The sequence below is a fragment of the Crotalus tigris genome, unplaced genomic scaffold, assembly GCF_016545835.1.
Source record: "Crotalus tigris isolate CLP2741 ecotype Arizona unplaced genomic scaffold, ASM1654583v1 scf7180000021287.315228, whole genome shotgun sequence".
Lineage (NCBI taxonomy): Eukaryota > Metazoa > Chordata > Lepidosauria > Squamata > Viperidae > Crotalus > Crotalus tigris.
The window spans coordinates 220,741-239,057 of record NW_024098436.1 but is presented as its reverse complement, the minus strand read 5'-3'; the positions used below and the strand labels follow the sequence as shown (position 1 = coordinate 239,057).

Below are 18,317 nucleotides of genomic sequence, written 5' to 3'. Positions count from 1 at the left end.
TCCCTCCCTCCCTCCCTCTCTTCTTCATCCTCCTCCTCCTCCTCCATATCCAAGCGGGCCCACCAGGATCCGCACCCATGACTTGGAAAAAAAACAAGCTTGCCCAATGGGTCTCTGAGCCCCCCCCACCGGCCTCCTGGGCCCTGCAAGACTCTGCTAAGGGGGGGGTGGGGGCAGGGGGAGCTCCCTGCCCCCCCTCCCTCCCTCCTCCTCCCCTCCCTCCCTGCCCCCCTGCTGCCCCCCCCTTCTCCGGCTAGGAGCCGGGCCAGGCCAGGCCTGGAAGGGACTTTGCCCCCCCTGGGCCTGGCCAAGCCCGGCCCGGCCCCTCCGCCCTGCCAGCCATGGCAGCCCCCCACCCCGCCCCATGCCCAGGGCCAGCCAACGGCTCTGCTCTGCCGGGGACCGGCCCACTTGCAGCCCTCCCTCCCCCCCCCCAGTGGGGAGATATATAGGGGCAGCCCCAGCCGAAGGAAGGTGTGTGGAAGAGGAGGCAGCACCCCCCCCCCCAGGCACGGCACGGCCAGCCCCGAAGTGAGTGGCCCTCCGGGGGCAGGCTGGAAGGGAGGGGGGAGAGAAGGAAGGAGAAGGAGAAGGAGGGAAGGAAGGAAGGAGAGAAGCAGTAGGGAAGAAGGAAAGAAGGAAGGTGGGGAAGGAGGGACGGAGCAGAATGAGGGAGGGAAGGAAGGAAGGGAGGGAGGGAGGGAAGGAAGGAGTAGGGAAGAAGGAAAGAAGGAAGGTGGGGAAGGAGGAAGGGAGGGAGGGAGGAAAGAAGGGAGAGAAGGATTAGGGAAGAAGGAAGGTGGGGAGGGAGGGAGGGAGGGAGGAGAGAAGGAAGGAGAAGGTGGAAAGGAAGGGAGGGAGGGAGGGAGGGAGGAGAGAAAGAAGGAGAGAAGGAGTAGGGAAGAAGGAAAGAAGGAAGGTGGGGAAGGAGGGACGGAGCAGAATGAGGGAGGGAAGGAAGGAAGGGAGGGAGGGAGGGAAGGAAGGAGTAGGGAAGAAGGAAAGAAGGAAGGTGGGGAAGGAGGAAGGGAGGGAGGGAGGAAAGAAGGGAGAGAAGGATTAGGGAAGAAGGAAGGTGGGGAGGGAGGGAGGGAGGGAGGAGAGAAGGAAGGAGAAGGTGGAAAGGAAGGGAGGGAGGGAGGGAGGGAGGAGAGAAAGAAGGAGAGAAGGAGTAGGGAAGAAGGAAAGAAGGAAGGTGGGGAAGGAGGGACGGAGCAGAATGAGGGAGGGAAGGAAGGAGTAGGGAAGAAGGAAAGAAGGAAGAATGAGGAAAGGAAGGGAGGGAGGGAGGAAAGAAAGGAAAGAAGGAGTAGGGAAGAAGAAAAGAAGGAAGAGAGGGGAGGGAAGGAGGGAGGGAGGGAGGAAGGAAGGGAGGGAGGAAAGAAGAGAGGAAAGAAGGAAGGAGTAGGGAAGAAGGAAAGAAGGAAGGAGAATGAGGAAAGGAAGGGAGGGAGGGAGGGAGGAAAGAAGAGAGGAAAGAAGGAAGGAGTAGGAAAGAAGGAAGAGAGGGGAGGGAGGGAGGGAGGAAAGGAGAGAAGGAAGGAGTAGGGAAGAAGGAAAGAAGGAAGGTGGGGAAGGAGGGACGGAGCAGAATGAGGGAGGGAAGGAAGGAAGGAAGAAAGGGAGGGAGGGAAGGAAGGAGTAGGGAAGAAGGAAAGAAGGAAGAAGGAGGAAAGGAAGGGAGGGAGGGAGGAAAGAAAGGAAAGAAGGAGTAGGGAAGAAGAAAAGAAGGAAGAGAGGGGAGGGAAGGAGGGAGGGAGGAAGGAAGGGAGGGAGGAAAGAAGAGAGGAAAGAAGGAAGGAGTAGGGAAGAAGGGAAGAAGGAAGGGAGGGGTGGGAGAAGGGAAGGAAGGAGAGTAGGGAAGAAGGAGGAAGGAGGAGGAGGAAAGGAAGGAAAGGAAGAGAGGGGAGGGAGGAAGGAGAATGAGGGAACAACGGAAGGAAAGAAACAACGAAGGAAGGAAGGAAGGAAGGAAGGATATTCCATCTTTCCACCACCCCCCCCCAGTGGGGAGCCTCGCAGGACTTTTGACCAGGCTCAGCTCTTTCCCGGCTGCTCCACGGGCAGGAATCACTGTGTGTGTGTGTCTGTGTGTGTGTGTGTGTGTGTGTGTGTGTGTGTGTGTGGATTGCAAAAGAAGCCCAGGGCAAAGGCCTGGCAGGTGGAAGGGGAACGCCGTGTGTGTGTGTGTGTGTGTGTGTGTGTGTGTGTGTGTGTGTGTGTGTGTTTGTGTGTGTGTGTGTGTGTGTGTTTGTGTGTGTGTGTGTGTGTCTGTGTGTGTGTCTGTGTGTGTCAGCAGGAGGCCTGCAAGGCGAGGAAGGCTGGTGGGGGGGGGCACAGTCTCTGCCCTTGCCTCCCTCCCGTCCTTCCCTCTCCTTCCCTCCCTTTTTTTCTCTTTCTTTCTTTCTTTCTTTCTTTCTTTCTTTCTTTCTTTCTTTTCTTTCTTTCTTTCTTTCTTTTCCTCCCTCCTCCTTTCTTTTCCTTCCTTCCTTCCCTCCCTCTCCCTCTCCTTCCTTCCTTCCTTTTCTTTCTCTCTCACTCTCTCTCCCTCTCCCTTCCTTCCTTTCTCTTTCTTTTTTTTCTTTCCTTGCTTTCTTTCCTTTCCTCCTTCTTTCTTTTCCTTCTTTCCTTCCTTCCTTCCTTCCATCCCTCCCTCTCCCTCTCCCTCTTTCTTTCTTTCTCTCTCTCTTTCTCTCTCCCTATCCCTTTCTTTCTTTCTTTTTCTCTTTCCTTCCTTCCCTTTCCTCCTTTTCCTTCTTCCTTCCTTCCTTCCGTCCGTCCGTCCCTCCCTCCTTCTCCCTCTCCCTTTCTTTCTTTCTTTCTTTCTTTCTTTCTCTCTCTCTCTCTCTCTCTCTCTCTCTTTCTTTCTTTCTTTTCTTTCTATCTTTCTTTCTCCCCACCCTCCCTCCTTCCCCACTCCCTATATTCCCCTCCCCTCCCCTCCTTCCCCTTGGCTCCATCCACTCCGTCCTCCAGATCTTTCCCACCTCCGGAGCAGCCGAGTTCCCTCCGAGCCGGCGCGGTTCAGAGCCCGTAGACCAGTGGTTCTCAACCTTTTTAATGCCGCGACCCCCAACCGGTCGTAAGTCGAGGACTACTCAACCGGTCGTAAGTCGAGGACTACTCAACGGGTGCAGCACCGTTTGCAGACTGGGACTTTTGGCGGGCTCAGCAGGGCAGAGTCAGCCTGGACCATTCCTATTGGCTTTGGAAAGCCAATAGAATGAGACTCTATTCAAGAGAGTCTATTCGATTGGCTTTCAAAAGCCAATAGAATAAAAGGGAGGAGCACAGCTAAGGAAAAGGGGGGAAAAAATGGCGGACTGCGTTGTTTGGCGACCCCCGTGAAGTGGTCGTTCGACCCCAAATGGGGTCCCGACCCACAGGTGGAGAACCACTGCTGTAGAGAAACACTTGGTGTGTGCGCACACGTGTGTGTGTGTGTGTGTGTGTGTGTGTGTGTGTGTGTGTGCCCCCCTTCTGTCTGTCGCCTGCCTTTCCCTGCTCAGTGCCTCTGCTTCCCCCGACAGGCCCCTCACGATGTGGATACCCATCACCTGCGCTGTGGCGATGCTCACTCTCCTCGTCCAGGCCGGCCCGGCTACGATGCCGCCGCTGAGCCAAGACAAGGCCTCCATCTTTGCTGACTTGAGCCCCGCCGAGCTCCGGGCGGTCCGGACGTTCTTGATGAGCCGTCCGGAACTGGGTCTCCAGCCCAGCAAGGGGGGCTCCCTGGCCAAGAACAGCCTCTTTCTGATCGAAGCGCTGCCCCCCAAAAAGAGCCAGGCCTTGTGCTACCTCGCCTCCGGCACGCAGCCCCCGCGTCGACGGGCCCGAGCGGTGGTCTTCTTCGGCGCCGGGCCCAAGCCCAATGTCACCGAGTACGTGGTGGGCCCGCTGCCCGGGCCCACGTTCTACCGCCCGTCGGGCCAGCCGGTGGCCTTCTCCCCCAGGCCCATGACCCAGCTGGAGTACCAGCTGCTCTTCGACAAGCTGGCGGACCTCCTGGCCCCCTTGACGCAGCTCCTGACCGACGTCTCCGGCTTCGGCTTCCGGAACTGCGGCGAGCGCTGCCTGACCTTCACCGACATCGCCCCGCGGGGCCTCGCCTCCGGGGAACGGCGGACCTGGATCATACTGCAGCGCGCCGTCGAGGGCTTCTTCCTCCACCCGGTGGGGCTGGAAGTCCTCATCAACCACCGGCAGCTGGACCCGGCCCGCTGGTCCATCGAGAAGGTGTGGTACAACGGGAAGTATTTCGGCACGCCGCAGGAGCTGGCGCAGCTCTACGCCCAGGGCAAGGTGCCCGCCGTCAAGCTGGTGTCCCATCCGGAGCAGACCCGTTTCTCCAGCTTCGTGCCGCGCGGGCAGTTCGGCGCCGAGCCCCCGAGCAACACCCATGGCGCCAAGGTGTGTGAGCCGCAAGGACGCCAGTACTCGGTGAGCGGGAACCTGGTGAAGTATGCCGGGTGGAGCCTGGCGTTCCGCCTGCGCACCTCCACCGGCCTGCAGCTCTTCGACGTGCGCTTCAACGGCGAGCGGGTGGCCTACGAGCTGAGCGTGCAGGAGGCCATCGCCTTCTACGGCGGCAACTCCCCGGCCGCCATGCAGACCAAGTACATCGACGTGGGCTGGGGCATGGGCAGCGTCACCCACGAACTGGCGCCGGGCATCGACTGTCCGGAATCGGCAACCTTCCTGGACGCCTACCACCACTACGATGCCGACGGACCGGTGCGCTACCCCCGGGCCATCTGCGTCTTTGAGCTGCCCACCGGCGTGCCCCTGCGGCGCCACTTCGACAGCAACTTCCAGGGGGGGTCCACCTTCTACGCCGGGCTGGAGGGCCACGCCCTGGTCATCCGGACCACCTCCACCGTCTACAACTACGACTACATTTGGGACTTCCTGCTCTTCCCGAACGGGGTGCTGGAGACCAAGGTCCACGCCACGGGCTACGTCCACGCCTCCTTCTACACGCCGGAGGGGCTCTCTTACGGCACCCGTCTCCACACACACCTGCTGGGCAACATCCATACCCACCTGGTGCACTACAAGGTTGACCTGGATGTAGCAGGTGGGTTCGCTCGTCCAGGGCGGAGACCGATATGGAGCGATTGGGGAACCCCTCCCCTCCGGTCCGAATTTCCACGGTTGTGGCCAAACTCTTTGGGACGGAAGCTTTCTCGTCCGGTTGGCTATGTCCGTGGAAACGACATCGCTTTCCCCGAAGTAGCCTCTAAAGCAGTGGTTCTCAACCTTTTTAAGGCCGCGACCCCCAACCGGTCGTAGGTCGAGGACTACTCCACCGGTCGTAAGTCGAGGACTACTCTACTGGTGCAGCACCGTTTGCCGAATGGGACTTTTGGCGGGCTCAGCAGGGCAGAGACAGCCTGGACAATTCCTCTTGGCTTTTGAAAGCCAATAGAATTAGACTCTATTCAAGAGAGTCTCTCCTATTGGCTTTCGAAAGCCAATAGAAGAAAAGGGAGTAGCACAGCTAAGGAAAAGGGGGGACGGCGTTGTTTGGTGACCCCCATGAAATGGTCGTTCGACCCCCAAATGGGGTCCTGACCCACAGGCGGAGAAGTGCTGCTCTACAGCGGTTCCTTTACCAGGGACCCGTCTCCAAAAACTCCTTTCTATATATATAAAAAAAAGTTTATCCATACTCTGAGAAAGAGGTTCACCTGATCTTTGGGGCACCAGGGGCCGATTCCGTGGAGAAAGGGTTTTTTTTCCCACCGACCACAGAGCGTGTGGTTTGGTGTGCGGCCTGCACCCCGCGGATGGGCCTTTGCGGGTTTGTGCGGACCGGTGGCTGGCGTGCCGTGGCCCAGGACGACTGGGGGTTTGGGGACCCCTGCTCTGAAGAGCGTGCAGTTTGAATGCTGTCCAGAGTCCCGGGACACCTCCGAGGCAAAAGGTAGCGTGCGCTCGGGCTGAGGTCCAGCTGGACCCAGCCTTGACGTCCAAGAATTCTGGGGTCCCCATCTAGCTACCTTTCCAGCCATCTCGCCTTCAAGAATTGGGGTCACCAATTCTGAGCCAAAGCTCATTTTTTGGGGGGGACAGGCATTGTCTTCCACCTGTGACCACCCCCTCCGTCACAGGAACCCAGGTGGTTTTGCCCAAGTCCCCCCCCCCGTTCCCCCTTCAAAGCCCAGGTGACTGGGAGTTGCTCCTGCTGCTTGGGGATCAATCAGTCCATCAGAATAGACCTGGAAGGGACCTTGGAGGTCTTCTAGTCCAGCCCCGTTCTATTCTATAAAGAATAGAACAGAATAAAGAATAGAATAAAGAATAGAATAAAGAATAAATAAAATAGAATAAAGAATGGAATAGAATAGAATAGAATAGAATAGAATAGAATAGAATAAAGAATAGAATAAAGAATAGAACAGAATAAAGAATAGAATAAAGAATAGAATAAAGAATAAATAAAATAGAATAAAGAATGGAATAGAAGTAGAATAGAATAAAGAATAGAATAGAATAGAATAAAGAATAGAACAGAATAAAGAATAGAATAAAGAATAAATAAAATAGAATAAAGAATGGAATAGAAGTAGAATAGAATAAAGAATAGAATAGAATAGAATAGAATAAAGAATAGAATAAAGAATAGAACAGAATAAAGAATAGAATAAAGAATAGAATAAAGAATAAATAAAATAGAATAAAGAATGGAATAGAAGTAGAATAGAATAAATAATAGAATAGAATAGAATAGAATAGAATAAAGAATAGAACAGAATAAAGAATAGAATAAAGAATAGAATAAAGAATAAATAAAATAGAATAAAGAATGGAATAGAATAGAATAAAGAATAGAATAGAATAAAGAATAGAATAAAATAAAGAATAGAATAGAATAAAGAATAGAATAGAATAAAGTAGAATAAAGAATAGAACAGAATAAAGAGTAGAATAGAAGAATAGAACAGAAATAAGAATAGAATAGAATAAAGGATAAAGATTAGAATAGAAAATAAAGACTAGAATAAAGAATAGAATAGAATAAAGTAGAATAAAGAATAGAATAGAATAAATAATAGAATAGAATAAAGAATAGAATAGAATAGAATAGAAAATAGAATAAATAGAATAAAGAATAAAGAATAGAATAGAATCGAATAAAGAATAGAATAGAAAAGAATAGACTAGAATAAAGACTAGAATAAAGAATAGAATAGAATAAAGTAGAATAAAGAATAGAATAGAATAAAGAATAGAATAAAGAGTAGAATAGAATAAAGAGTAGACTAGAATAAAGACTAGAATAGAATAAAGAATAGAACAGAATAGAATAAAGTAGAATAAATAAAAGAATAGAATAAAGAGTAGAATAGAATAAAGAATAGAATAGAATAGAATAAAGTGTAGAATAGAATAGAATAGAGACTAGACTAGACTAGACTAGACTAGACTAGAATAGAATAGAATAGAATAGAATAGAATAGAATAATGTTGGAAGGAACCTTGGAGGTCATCTAGTGCAATCCCCTGCTCAGGCAGGACCCGCTATATCATTTCAGACAAAATGGTACAAACGTCCAGTGTGGAAGGGACCTTGGAGGTCATCTAGTCCATCCCCTTACTCAGGCAGGAAACCCTACACCATTTTGGACAAATGGCTGTCCAGTCTCTTCTTAAGAACTTCCAGTGTTGGAGCATTCACCCCTTCTGGAGGCAGGCTGTTCCCCTGGTTAATCGTTCTGACTGTCAGGAAGTTTCTCCTTAGTTCTGGGTTGCTTCTCTCCTTGATGAGTTTCCACCCGTTGCTTCTTGTCCTGCCTTCAGGGGCTTTGGAGAACAGCTTGACTCCCTCTTCTTTGGGGCAGCCCCTGAGATACTGGAAGGCTACTATCCTGTCCCCCCCTCATCCTTCTCGTCATTAAACTGGACATCCCCAATTCCGGCAACCGTTCCCGACATGTTTTAGCCTCCAGTCCCCTGATCCTCTTTCACCCCAAAACCGACGGTGAACCTGATTAAAAAAAGCGTTCCGGTCTTTTTCTTATGCGCAGGGACCGCCAACAGCTTCGAGACGCTGGACATCGCCTTTGAGAACATCTCCCTTCCCTGGGAACCGAGCCACCGGCTGGTGCAGCCTCGCTTGAAGCCCGAGCCACGCCTGCGGGAGCGCCAGGCGGCCTTTCCCATCGGCAAACTCATGCCTCGCTACTTCCTGTTTACCAACCCCACCCAGAAGAACCGCTGGGATCACCTGCGCAGCTACCGCCTCCAGCTCAACTCCCACGCCGGCCTAGTCCTGCCTCGTAACTGGAAGGAGGAGAACGGGGTCACCTGGAGCAGGTGAGCTGGGACAGAAGAGAAGAGAGCTGGGAAGGGACCCTGGAGGTCTTCTAGTCCAGCCCCCCCTGCTCAAGCAGGAGAACCTACACCATCTCCGACAAGGGACTGTCCAGCTGCTTCTTAAAAATCTCCAGTTGAGAGAGGCAGGCACTGGCGCTCCCGCAGAAAGCCCCGTATGCTCCAGTGGGGGAGCGGGGATGCTTGAACGGAGGGCACTTGTGCTCACACCCAAAGCTTCACTCGTGCAACTGCGAGGGCGCTGATACACAAACGGAGCATGAGTGGAGCTTCGCGTGCGAGAACACCAGTGTCCTCCTCTCGCCGGAGCGGAGCTTCGCCTCCCTGCGCACGCTTGCCCGCTGCGCGCGCAAGTGAAACCTCCGGTGCACAGGCTTGTCCGTTTCTTCCACTGCCCGGTTTTCAACACACCGCTGTCCAGTGGTGGGCCCCAGCCCCTACTTGAGAGTAGAAGAATAAGGGGTCTCGGCCTAGCGTTCTCTTCAAGGGGGTCAGCAGAAAGATGGAGAGGCGCTTCGGATACAAAATTGGGGCGAAGGGCAGCCTGGGCCCACAAAAGCAGAGTGGGATTTAGGGAAATAACCAAGGCAGCACACACACACACCCCAGTCCTTGCTGGGCATAAAATAAGGAGAGGGAGTATCAGAAGACGGAGGGGGAGCCTGTAGTAGATACACGAGGCAGGTCCACAGCGGGTTCTGGGTCGCTAGCAGCTCTACAATTGTGTTTTCCGGAGGAAGGTATCACCATAAGGGACGGAGGGAGAGGGAGTTAGGTCCTCGGACACAGGCCTGTCCCTCTACACCAGTGGTTCTCAACCTTTTTAATGCCGCGACCCCCAACCGGTCGTAAGTCGAGGACCACCCAACCGGTAGTAGGTCGAGGACTTTCCCTGGCCGGGAATGCCGTGCATGCGTGGTGCCGCCCCCTGCGCCGGCCGAGGCGTAGCTGGCAAGGGGCAGAGACGGTGCAGGCCGACCACCGGCTGGGCCACCAGCTGGCCCAGCCCAAGGGAGGTAAGGCGCCCGCCGGGCCCCCCGCGCGCCAGCAACCCTCCCTGCGCCCGCCGGCCTCCCACCTCCCACCCCTAGCCCTCTTTTCCTTCCATTGTTAGTAGTTGCTCAGCAGGGATGGGTGGAAACTTCCAGACAGCTCGCCTTCGCCGCAGACAACTCGCAGCACCATTTGCCGACTTGGACTTTTGGCGGGCTCAGCAGGGCAGAGACAGCCTGGACCATTCCCATTGGCTTTGGAAAGCCAATAGAATGAGACTTTATTCAAGAGAGTCTCTTCTATTGGCTTTCCAAGGCCAATAGAATAAAAGGGAGTAGCACAGCTAAGGAAAAGGGGGAAAAATGGCGGACTGCGTTGTTTGGCGTCCGCCGTGAAATGGTCGTTCGACCCCCAAATGGGGTCCCGACCCACAGGTTGAGAATCACTGGTGTAGACACGTGGGGTGGGGTCACCCCGGCCATGCTCGGAAGCTGACACAGGGCATTTCCCCCCCCCCCGCAGGTACCACTTGGCGGTGACACAACACCACGAGAACGAAGGCGTCAGCAGCAGCTTGTACATCCAGAACGATCCTTGGAATCCCAGCGTGAGCTTCGAACACTTCCTCCGGAAGGACGAGAGCATCGACAAGCAGGTAAGAGCAGGGGTTCTCAAACTTTTTAATGCCGCGACCCCCCCCCAACCGGTCGTTAAGTCGAGGACTACTCAGCCGGTCGTAAGTTGAGGACTACTCGACTGGTGCAGCACCGTTTGCAGAATGGGACTTTTGGCGGGCTCAGCCAGGCAGAGATAGCCTGGACCATTCCTATTGGCTTTGGAAAGCCAATAGAATGAGACTCTGTTCAAGAGAGTCTCTTCGATTGGCTTTCGAAAGCCAATAGAATAAAAGGGAGGAGCACAGCCAAGGAAAAGGGGGGGGGAAATGGCGGACGGCGTTGTTTGGCGACCCCCGTGAAATGGCCGTTCGACCCCAAATGGGGTCCCGACCCACAGGTGGAGAACCGCTGAGGTAGAGGGGTGTACGTGTGTGTGGTGTCTCCGTGTATTTGTGTGTGTGTGTGTGTGTGTGTGTGTGACGCACTCCTTCCTGACCAACTTCTGTCCGGTAGGACCTCGTGGCCTGGGTGACGGTGGGCTTCCTCCACATTCCCCACTCGGAAGACGTCCCCAACACGGCCACGCCCGGCACCGTGGTGGGCTTCTTGTTGCGCCCCTTCAACTTCTTCGACGAAGACCCCTCGGTGGCGTCCCGTCGGACGGTCATCGTGCGTCCCGCCGAGGCCGGGAGCCGGGACGGCGTGCGAATTCAGCGCTGGACGCCGGACAGCCCCGGGCAGTGCGTGACGAACGAGTCCTTCAGCTACAACGGCACGTACCACCCCGTCTAGCTCAGCTGGGACCTTCCGACCTTGGAACGCAGCCGTCACCAGTTCGAATCGCGCCCGGGAGGACCTCCTCCAGCGGTGCCCGTGGCCGGGCAGAGGGTCTACGGGCAGAAAAACCGGGGAGGAACTTGGCCACGCTGTCCTCCGCCTCGGCGTTACCCCGGTTCCAAATCCTCGACCGCCAGCAGGGGGCCCCAAGTCCTGCCTCACTTGCACCCCCTCCTGGCCCATTACTGACACTGCAGCCAAGGGCACAATTTGGATTCCAGGACGCAAACTTGGCAACTCGGGGGTCCAAGGTTATTTTCCTCCCCTTCCCCCCCCCCAGTTGTGTTTCCCCAGAGGGTAGCTTTTGGAGCAGGGCTCCCCCCCCCATGGGCCACGTGAATCCACTGTCCTACCCGGCAGGGCTGTTGTGAAAATAAATGAGATCAACTCTTTCAAAGCCACCTCCAATCTTTTAGGCCCGGAAGGAGAGCGCCAAGCACACTCTGGAAGGCTGGTCGTTTGGAAGGGCCGAGAATGCTGAGCCCCAAGACCCATGTGCCACCAAAGGCCCCACCCAAAGCGCCAATCAACAGCCACTCCCCGCCCCATGTGCCCCCCTCCTCACGACCACAAAACCCTCAATGGCCCCTGCCTGGGAAGTCACTCTGCAAGTCTCCTTGACGTTGCTCGTCCGGTCGCAAAAGGAGATCCTGGGACGTTGAGACCGTCATAAAGACGAGTCAGTTGTCTGGATTTTACCACCCATGACCCCTGGGGATGCCAGAACGGTCCTTAAGCGTGAAAAGCATTTTGTTTCCAGTGCTGTTGCCATTTCGGTCACTGAAGGAACCGTCGTAAATTGAGGACTCGCTGCGCTAGTCACAGAGCGAGACGCCCGTCTCTTGTCCTGGGACGGTCAGCTTCTTGCCTTCTTTCTCACCTGAGCCAGGTGACCCAGGATTATGTCCCCTCCCTCCCTTCGACATACAGGGGGTCCTCAACTTACGGCCCCAAATTTATGTCGCTAAAGGAGCAACAGGTTGAGTTTTCTCATGATACGGTTTTCCGGCCACGTTTATGAAACGAATGCCCGCAGGTTGTTAAGTGTAGCCTGGCTCCGTTTGTCAGAAGGTCATAAAAAGGCGACCGCGTGCCCCCCCACCCCCCTGGGGACCCTGCGACCGTCGTAACTGTGGGTCAGTTATCCAGTCTACATCACGTCGTAAAAGGGACGCTGCCAACGGGTGTCAGGGTGAAGGCGGTCGTCCGTCCCTGTTTTCCGGCGCCGTTTTAAGTTCCAACGGTCGCTAAACGAACGGTCGTAAGTGGAGGACCAGCGTGGCCGAAGGGGTCCTTTTCGGCTGCCCACACCCAAGGAACCAGGTCCCACAGCCCTGGGTAGACCGATGGGTTGTGTTGTCCTTTCCCGCCACGACAAGCCCTTGACAATGATGGCCGTCCAAAGCGGGGAGGGGCACTCCTGGATGCTTTGTCTCTCCTCCCCTTCCTCCCTTTCCTCGGCTTACGACAGCTCAGTTAGTGACTGTTCGAAGTTGCAACGGCACTGGGAAAAAAACGGCCGTTTGTCACATTTACAACCGCTGCGGCATCCTCAACGATCAAAATCCAGACGCTCGGCACCTATCGCGTACTTACGACGGTTGCGGTGTCCCGGGGTGGGTCCCGTACTCCCCTTTGGCGACCGTCTATCAATGGGGAAGACAAATTCGTTCCACCACTGTGCGACTCCCTTAAGAACCGCGGCGGCTCGCTCACCAACGGTCATAAAACGGAGCAAAAGTCCCTGAACAGCCGTCTCACTTAGAAACTGTAAATTTGGGGGCTCCACTGACGCCGTACGTCAACTAGCCCGAAGCCTTTGCTCTCCTCTTTTCCCGGCAATCTTGGCAACCCCCAGGCTGACCCACACAGGACCCCCCCCGAAACAGACGGAGACGGGGGAGCGGTGTAGTCATCCAGTCCAAATTTATTGGGCATCGGTTGCTACTGCCGAGGACAGCATGCGGGGTGGGGTGGGGGAATATCTTGTGCGTCCTTCAGATGTGTGGGACAAGCTGGGAGGGGGAGTCTGGAGACCTGCCCTGTTTGGGGGGAATCATCGCCCCCCCTTGATGGAACGAAGCCACCTTTACCCAAGTGAGAGGGGCAGGACCCACCCGTGAGAGTTGGGGGGAGGGAGAGAAAGGCTTTTGCACGCAGCGGGTTGCTGCTTTAATGGGTGGGGGGGATGCTTATGCAATGGGGGTGTGGGAAGGAGCAGGGACCTCCCCCCGTTCTCTGCCACGTCCCCTCCCCGCACCCCGTTTTTTTTTCTCAGCGGGACCGTTTCGCCGCAACGCCAGCAGAGGAAGAAGTAGCGAAGAGAGTGGGGTGCGCCTGTGTAGAGAGAAAGCACCCCCTTACAGAGATGTGTAGCCGCATGTGTAGTTGGGGGGTGGTGGTGGCTGTGGAGACAGCCTGGATTCTAAAGGGAGGGTGGAGTGACCCAGCAGTAAGTGACCTACACCTGTCTTTCCTCAATCCTTACGATCTCCGGGCTGGTCTCCGCTTTTCCGTACCAGTTGCTGCTACGACGCACCAACCACCCCCCCCCCCGAATGGATTCAAGGAGCGTTTAAATTATTGCACAGCTGGAGCCTCCCCCCCCCCATGGAGAAATCGCTTTGGTGAAGCAAGGGGGCTCATGAAAGATCTGGGGAGGGGGGTCTCTCAAAATAAGGAAGTGGGCCCCGTGGGCCCCGTGTTGCTCTCGTCCGAGTACCGCAAAGATCACAGCTCCCCAGAGTGAGACGAAGGGGGAGCGTCCCGCTGCTGGGCCGAGCTGCCCTCCTCAGGGGGTCCAGCGTGAGGTCCCTGCAGGAGCGCCCCCCCCTTCTTCCTGCTCAGCCACTTGGGGGTGATCGAAGGAGGACGATAACACCCCAACGTTCAGGGTCCCAAACGGCGCTCCGATCCTCGCGGTCAGCGTCCTGCCTGCTCCGCCGTCGTCATCCTCGTTGACGCCACGGTTCCTGCAGCCCTCCTGCCGGTTCCCCGGGACCAGCCCGCCCGTTAGGCCAGCTAACGTCGTATGGGCCGGCCGTGCCAGGAGGCTGCCCCTCGCCTGGGCTGTGGGGGCCCCCGGCGATCCTTCTCCACCGTCTGCTCTCCCCATCGTGCGGAGAGACCCTTGTCTGAGTCCATTAACTGCCGGGATCCGAGCAGTGTCTGTGCAAATCTGGGGGCAAGTCCGGGTCCTCCGTGGCGGCCAGCTGTCCCGGAAGCGAAAGGCGTCGCGGGGCCACGTAGGGCGGCTCCATCAGCAGCACCACCTCGTCGCTGGACTCGGCGGCGTCCACACGGGGAGCCGGGAAAAGGGGCATCTGAGAAGGGACGAGAAAGCGTGAGCGGTTTGCGGGGCTGGGGGTCCAAAACCCCATCCAAACCTGCTTCAAAGGGGGAGGAAGGGGCAGCACCCGCAACGGCAACCCCCGATGCCACGTCCGCCCGTCTGTCTGAGCACAGAGCACCAGGTGGGGGTTCCGCGGGTTTTGGGGGGGTGCTGCAGGCCTTGAGGACAGGGCCCAGTCTACGAGGGGACACTCACCTGTGTCCGGGTGCAGAGTGTCTGGGCCAGGATGGGGGCCAAGGGCAGGGGGTGTTCTCCCAAGGAGGGCTCGGCGTTCGGCGGAGGCTGCGGCGAGGAGACGGCGCTGTAGGTGGGGGGCACCAGGACCGCCTGGCGCTGCAGCAGCTGCAGGATGGAGCCCACGTCCGCAGTCAGGCGGTTCTCCAGCCTGGAGGGAAACGACGGGTGGGTGGCCGGGGTAGGCCCAGACAGGCAATAAAGCATCTCTTCCACGCACCTTTGTGTGGAATACACCCGTCTCCCCGTCCATCCGCCTTAGGAAAATGGTCTGCAGTGCCTTTGTGCAAGGAAGGGACCCCCCCACCACCACAGGCCAGAACAAGGCCCCTTCCTTGGGGCACCCGTCCGATTGTGCCTCCTCCGGGCAGGAAGGACCCTCTCCTGCTTCCCCCTTCCCTGCTTCTAGCCAGCTCTTTCTCCAGGAGGGGTTGGGGGCTTGGAAGAACGAAGAGGACAGCCCCTCACCCAAAAAAAGCAATGGGGAGGGGAGAACAACCTTCAGCCCGGCGACTTCTCTTCACCGGCTAATGCCCAGGGGTGATTCGGCTGAGTTTGCAGGGCACAATCCGATTACACACGCACACGAACGCACCCCGTGCCCGTCTGCTCTTACCTGTTGAGCTGCTTCTGGAGCAGGTCCAGGCGGCCCTCCAGCTCGGCGCGGTGCCGCCTGCTGGAGGGGAGGCTGCCGCTGGCGGCCAGAGGGAGGTTGAGGGTGGGGCGGGCAGCAGGGGGGCAGCTCGGCAGCTCCTGGTACTGCCGTTCTCGGCTCTCCGTCCAGAAGCTGAAGATGTTCGACATGCCGGAAAAGGCCCCTGAGGGACACAGCAGGGAGGAGGGGTCAGTCCCAGGCACTCCTCTGAGGGGGGGGTCCCTGCGAGATGGGCAGGTCAGCCCCCTCCCGGGTCCCAGCAGCGGAGTGGGTGGCCCAAACGAAGGACGGTCCCATGTCGTGCGGACGCCAAGCCCGCCTCCTCTTTCTGTCCCCCCATTGCGCTACGGATGGTGAGCAATACACAACCCCTCTGAAGCAGGCCTTACCGGAGAGCGGGTTGCAGGAGTCGCTGCTCTGCTGCTCAGGGGGGGCTGCGGAGGGAGGCACGGCGAGGGGCGCCACGGCCCGGTGGAAAGGCGACAGCTCCGTGACCCTGGAGACGGGGACGGGGATCTCCTCCTCGTCGCTGGAGGGCGGGCTGGAGGCTGCCGAGCTGCTGAGGCACGCTTCCCACCTGGGAGAGGCTGGCGACGGACAGTTCTGGCCGAGGTGCAGGGCCTTGGGCTGGGACCTCGCTTCCCCCAGTAGCTCGTCTGAGGGACATGTAGGGGAAAAAAAAAAGCACTCTACGTGTGTCTCGGGAGCACAGGGTGTGCCTGTCGTAGCCTCGCAGCGGTTCCATGCCAGGATTGCAAGCTAGGCGGGTCCAGGGTCTTGAACCTTCACTGTTTGCTCGCCGGGATCTGCGACGACAGACACGTGGGGGAGAGGCTGAGGGGTCTCCGAAGGGAGCAGTGAGAAAGGTTTAATCAAACTTCACGGAGCCCTCGGAGGACCACGGAGAGAGGCGGTTTCCTCCGGCCAAGACTCACCTTTCTCGGTGCGCCGTCGGAAGGAGAGCTTGCGCCGTCGCAGCCGGTTGAAGCCCCCGTTCATCTCGTCGCTGCCAGGGGAGCCTGGGATCATGTTGGTCTGCAAGGCCAAGCAGCTCTTTCTCACTCGGGGAGAAGGCAAGACTCCAGAGGAAGAACGGGTCTGGGACGGGGGAGCAGCGTGGGTGGGTGGGGAGGGAGGGCGGGGCTAGCCCGGACCCTGGGAGCCCATCCCGAGCCACTCACATCTCGCAGGTTGAAGGTGATCTCCAGGTTGGACCAGAAATGGTCCGAGAACTCCGGGTACATGTCCAGCACCTCCAGCAGATCTTCCCGGTGGATCTTGTGCAGGTCGCAGTACGTCAGGGCTCGCACGTCCGCGTTGGACTTGCCGGGTCGCGCGTACAGGTTGAGCGGCTCCCCAAAGATGTCGTTCTTCCCTGGGGTGGGGGGCGGGGAGAGTGGACAAAGAATGCACAAGGGCGGTGGGACACCAGCCGGAAGACCCGCGTCAAGCTTCGTTGCAGGGACAGACCGCCACGCGCCGCGGAGAGCGGGAGACGAGTGGGGGATGCTTGGGGAAACGGACATAAACGCGGTTTCTCCCAGAGATGCTGCCTCAAGGTCACCCAGCGTGCAGAAGAAGGGAGCCACGTACCAACCTGCTCTAGGACTGACCAGTATGTCTGAACCTGGTTGGTCATACTGAGGGGGGAGGGCAATGGACTGGTCATACTGGGGGGAGCACTCAGGGCGGAATGGAGGGCAACGTTGAGAGAGGGAAAAGTACAACTTAGGAACTTGGGCGCGCGAGTCTCAGTTCGGGCTTTGCAATTGTTAGCGGTCAATAATAATATACCGTCCTCCAAAAATGAAGCCAAGGATTGTTTCTATCCAGAGGTTTCAGTGGAACCGCCCGATGAAGCAGGAGACCCGACATAATTCTGGAAGGGACTTTGGAGGTCTTCTAGCCCAACCCCGTTTAAGCAGGGGACCTTTACGGACTCATGGAATAACAGAGTTGGAAGGGGACCTTGGAGGTCTTCTAGTCCGACCGGCAGGAGACCTTTACAGAATACCAGAGTAGGTCGCAAAAGGGGATCACACGATCCCGGGACACTGCGACTGTCATAAATACGAGCAAGTCGGAAAATCGCAAACGGGGATCACATGATCCCGGGACACTGCGACCGTCATAAATACGAGCTTGTCGGCAGGTCATAAAAGGGGATCACACGATCCTGGGACACTGCGACCGTCATAAATATGAGCTTGTCGGAAGATTGCAAAAGGGGATCACATGACCCTGGGACACTGCACCCGTCCTAAATACGAGCCAGTTGCCAAGCGGCCGAATTTTGATCACATGACCCTGGGGGATGCCACGACAGTCGCAAGTGTGCGGTCGTAAGCCACTTTTCCCAGTGCCATCGTAACTTTGAACGGTCGCTAAAGGAACTGGGCAATGACTTAAAGGTTAACCAGCTGATGTAAGGTAAGGTGGATGAGGCAAGGACAGGATTGATCCAGCAAGGTCTGTGTCTCTTTGAGAACAAGCAGGGTCTGTATCCCTTTAAGAGCCTGAGTATAAAAGGGAAGGCTTTGCTGGGGTCTCTCTCTCTCTCTCTTATCCGTTTCCCGCTGCAACTGCTGTGTGTTGGATCCTGTGGTACCAGCACGTGTATGTATATTGTTCCTGGGGTAAGATATTGAAGGTAGCGTAAGATAAACCATCATTTAATATAGACCACTGTTTACTGTATTTACTCCTGGATTATCTGTGTGTGTACGCACTGACAGAGGATTCCCTGTATTCCTCCGGGATCCTGCCACCTTCTCAAGGGCCGTTCTAGGGATGCTTTGGGGAGGGGGCGTCCTTTCCGTAAGATCAGAGACGGAGCAGAGACTGGCGGCAGCCCCTTCCTCACCTAGAATGGCGACCACCACGTCCCCCCGGAGGATCTCGATGGAACCGCGGGAGATGAAGTAGAGGGCGGTCAGCACGTCCCCGGCGTGCACCAAGGTGTCCCCCGGCGGGGCGTGGGTGGTTTTGAACTTCATGGCCAAGGCGCGCAGGCAGCCCTTGCTGGCGCCCCGGAAGGGACGGCAGTTTTGCAGTAAGGTACGGTTCAGGTGCAGGCAGATGTCGGCTTGCAGGCACTCGGGGAATCCCTTCAGCACCTGCAGGGGTGGGGGAGAGAAAGAGGGAGGGAGAGGAGAGAGGTCGAATCGAGTCCCTGGAAGTTTCTCATCCTGAGGAACGTCCGCCCGCGAGGACCGATCCGACAAAGGAGAGGCGGATCCCGTTCTCGGAAACGATTTGGGCCATCCCCCCAAAAATGTAGTGTATCCTACGC

The 18,317-nt window shown here is 56.7% G+C and overlaps 2 protein-coding genes across 4 annotated transcripts in view; one reads left to right on the top strand and one right to left on the bottom strand.

Annotated features, from left to right (window-relative positions):
* Positions 1 to 489: 489 nt before the first annotated feature.
* Positions 490 to 11,181, top strand: AOC1 (amine oxidase copper containing 1). Its single transcript, XM_039369855.1, has 5 exons — positions 490 to 531; positions 3,531 to 5,077; positions 8,031 to 8,319; positions 9,853 to 9,985; positions 10,461 to 11,181. The coding sequence occupies exons 2-5, from the start codon at positions 3,541 to 3,543 to the stop codon at positions 10,737 to 10,739; spliced, it is 2,238 nt and encodes a 745-aa protein (XP_039225789.1). The 5' UTR covers positions 490 to 531; positions 3,531 to 3,540; the 3' UTR covers positions 10,740 to 11,181.
* Positions 11,182 to 12,693: 1,512 nt separating this feature from the next.
* The window catches only part of KCNH2 (potassium voltage-gated channel subfamily H member 2), a 51,674-nt gene continuing 46,050 nt past the window's right edge, over positions 12,694 to 18,317 (bottom strand). For 2 of the 3 annotated variants that reach the window (XM_039369851.1, XM_039369852.1), the window contains 7 exons: positions 17,889 to 18,141; positions 16,207 to 16,400; positions 15,961 to 16,060; positions 15,415 to 15,681; positions 14,987 to 15,188; positions 14,332 to 14,521; positions 12,694 to 14,107 (listed from right to left, as the gene is read on the bottom strand). In XM_039369851.1, the coding sequence (XP_039225785.1) occupies positions 13,928 to 14,107; positions 14,332 to 14,521; positions 14,987 to 15,188; positions 15,415 to 15,681; positions 15,961 to 16,060; positions 16,207 to 16,400; positions 17,889 to 18,141 (1,386 nt within the window). In that variant the 3' untranslated portion in view covers positions 12,694 to 13,927. The other variant, XM_039369853.1, reaches the window with a different exon arrangement.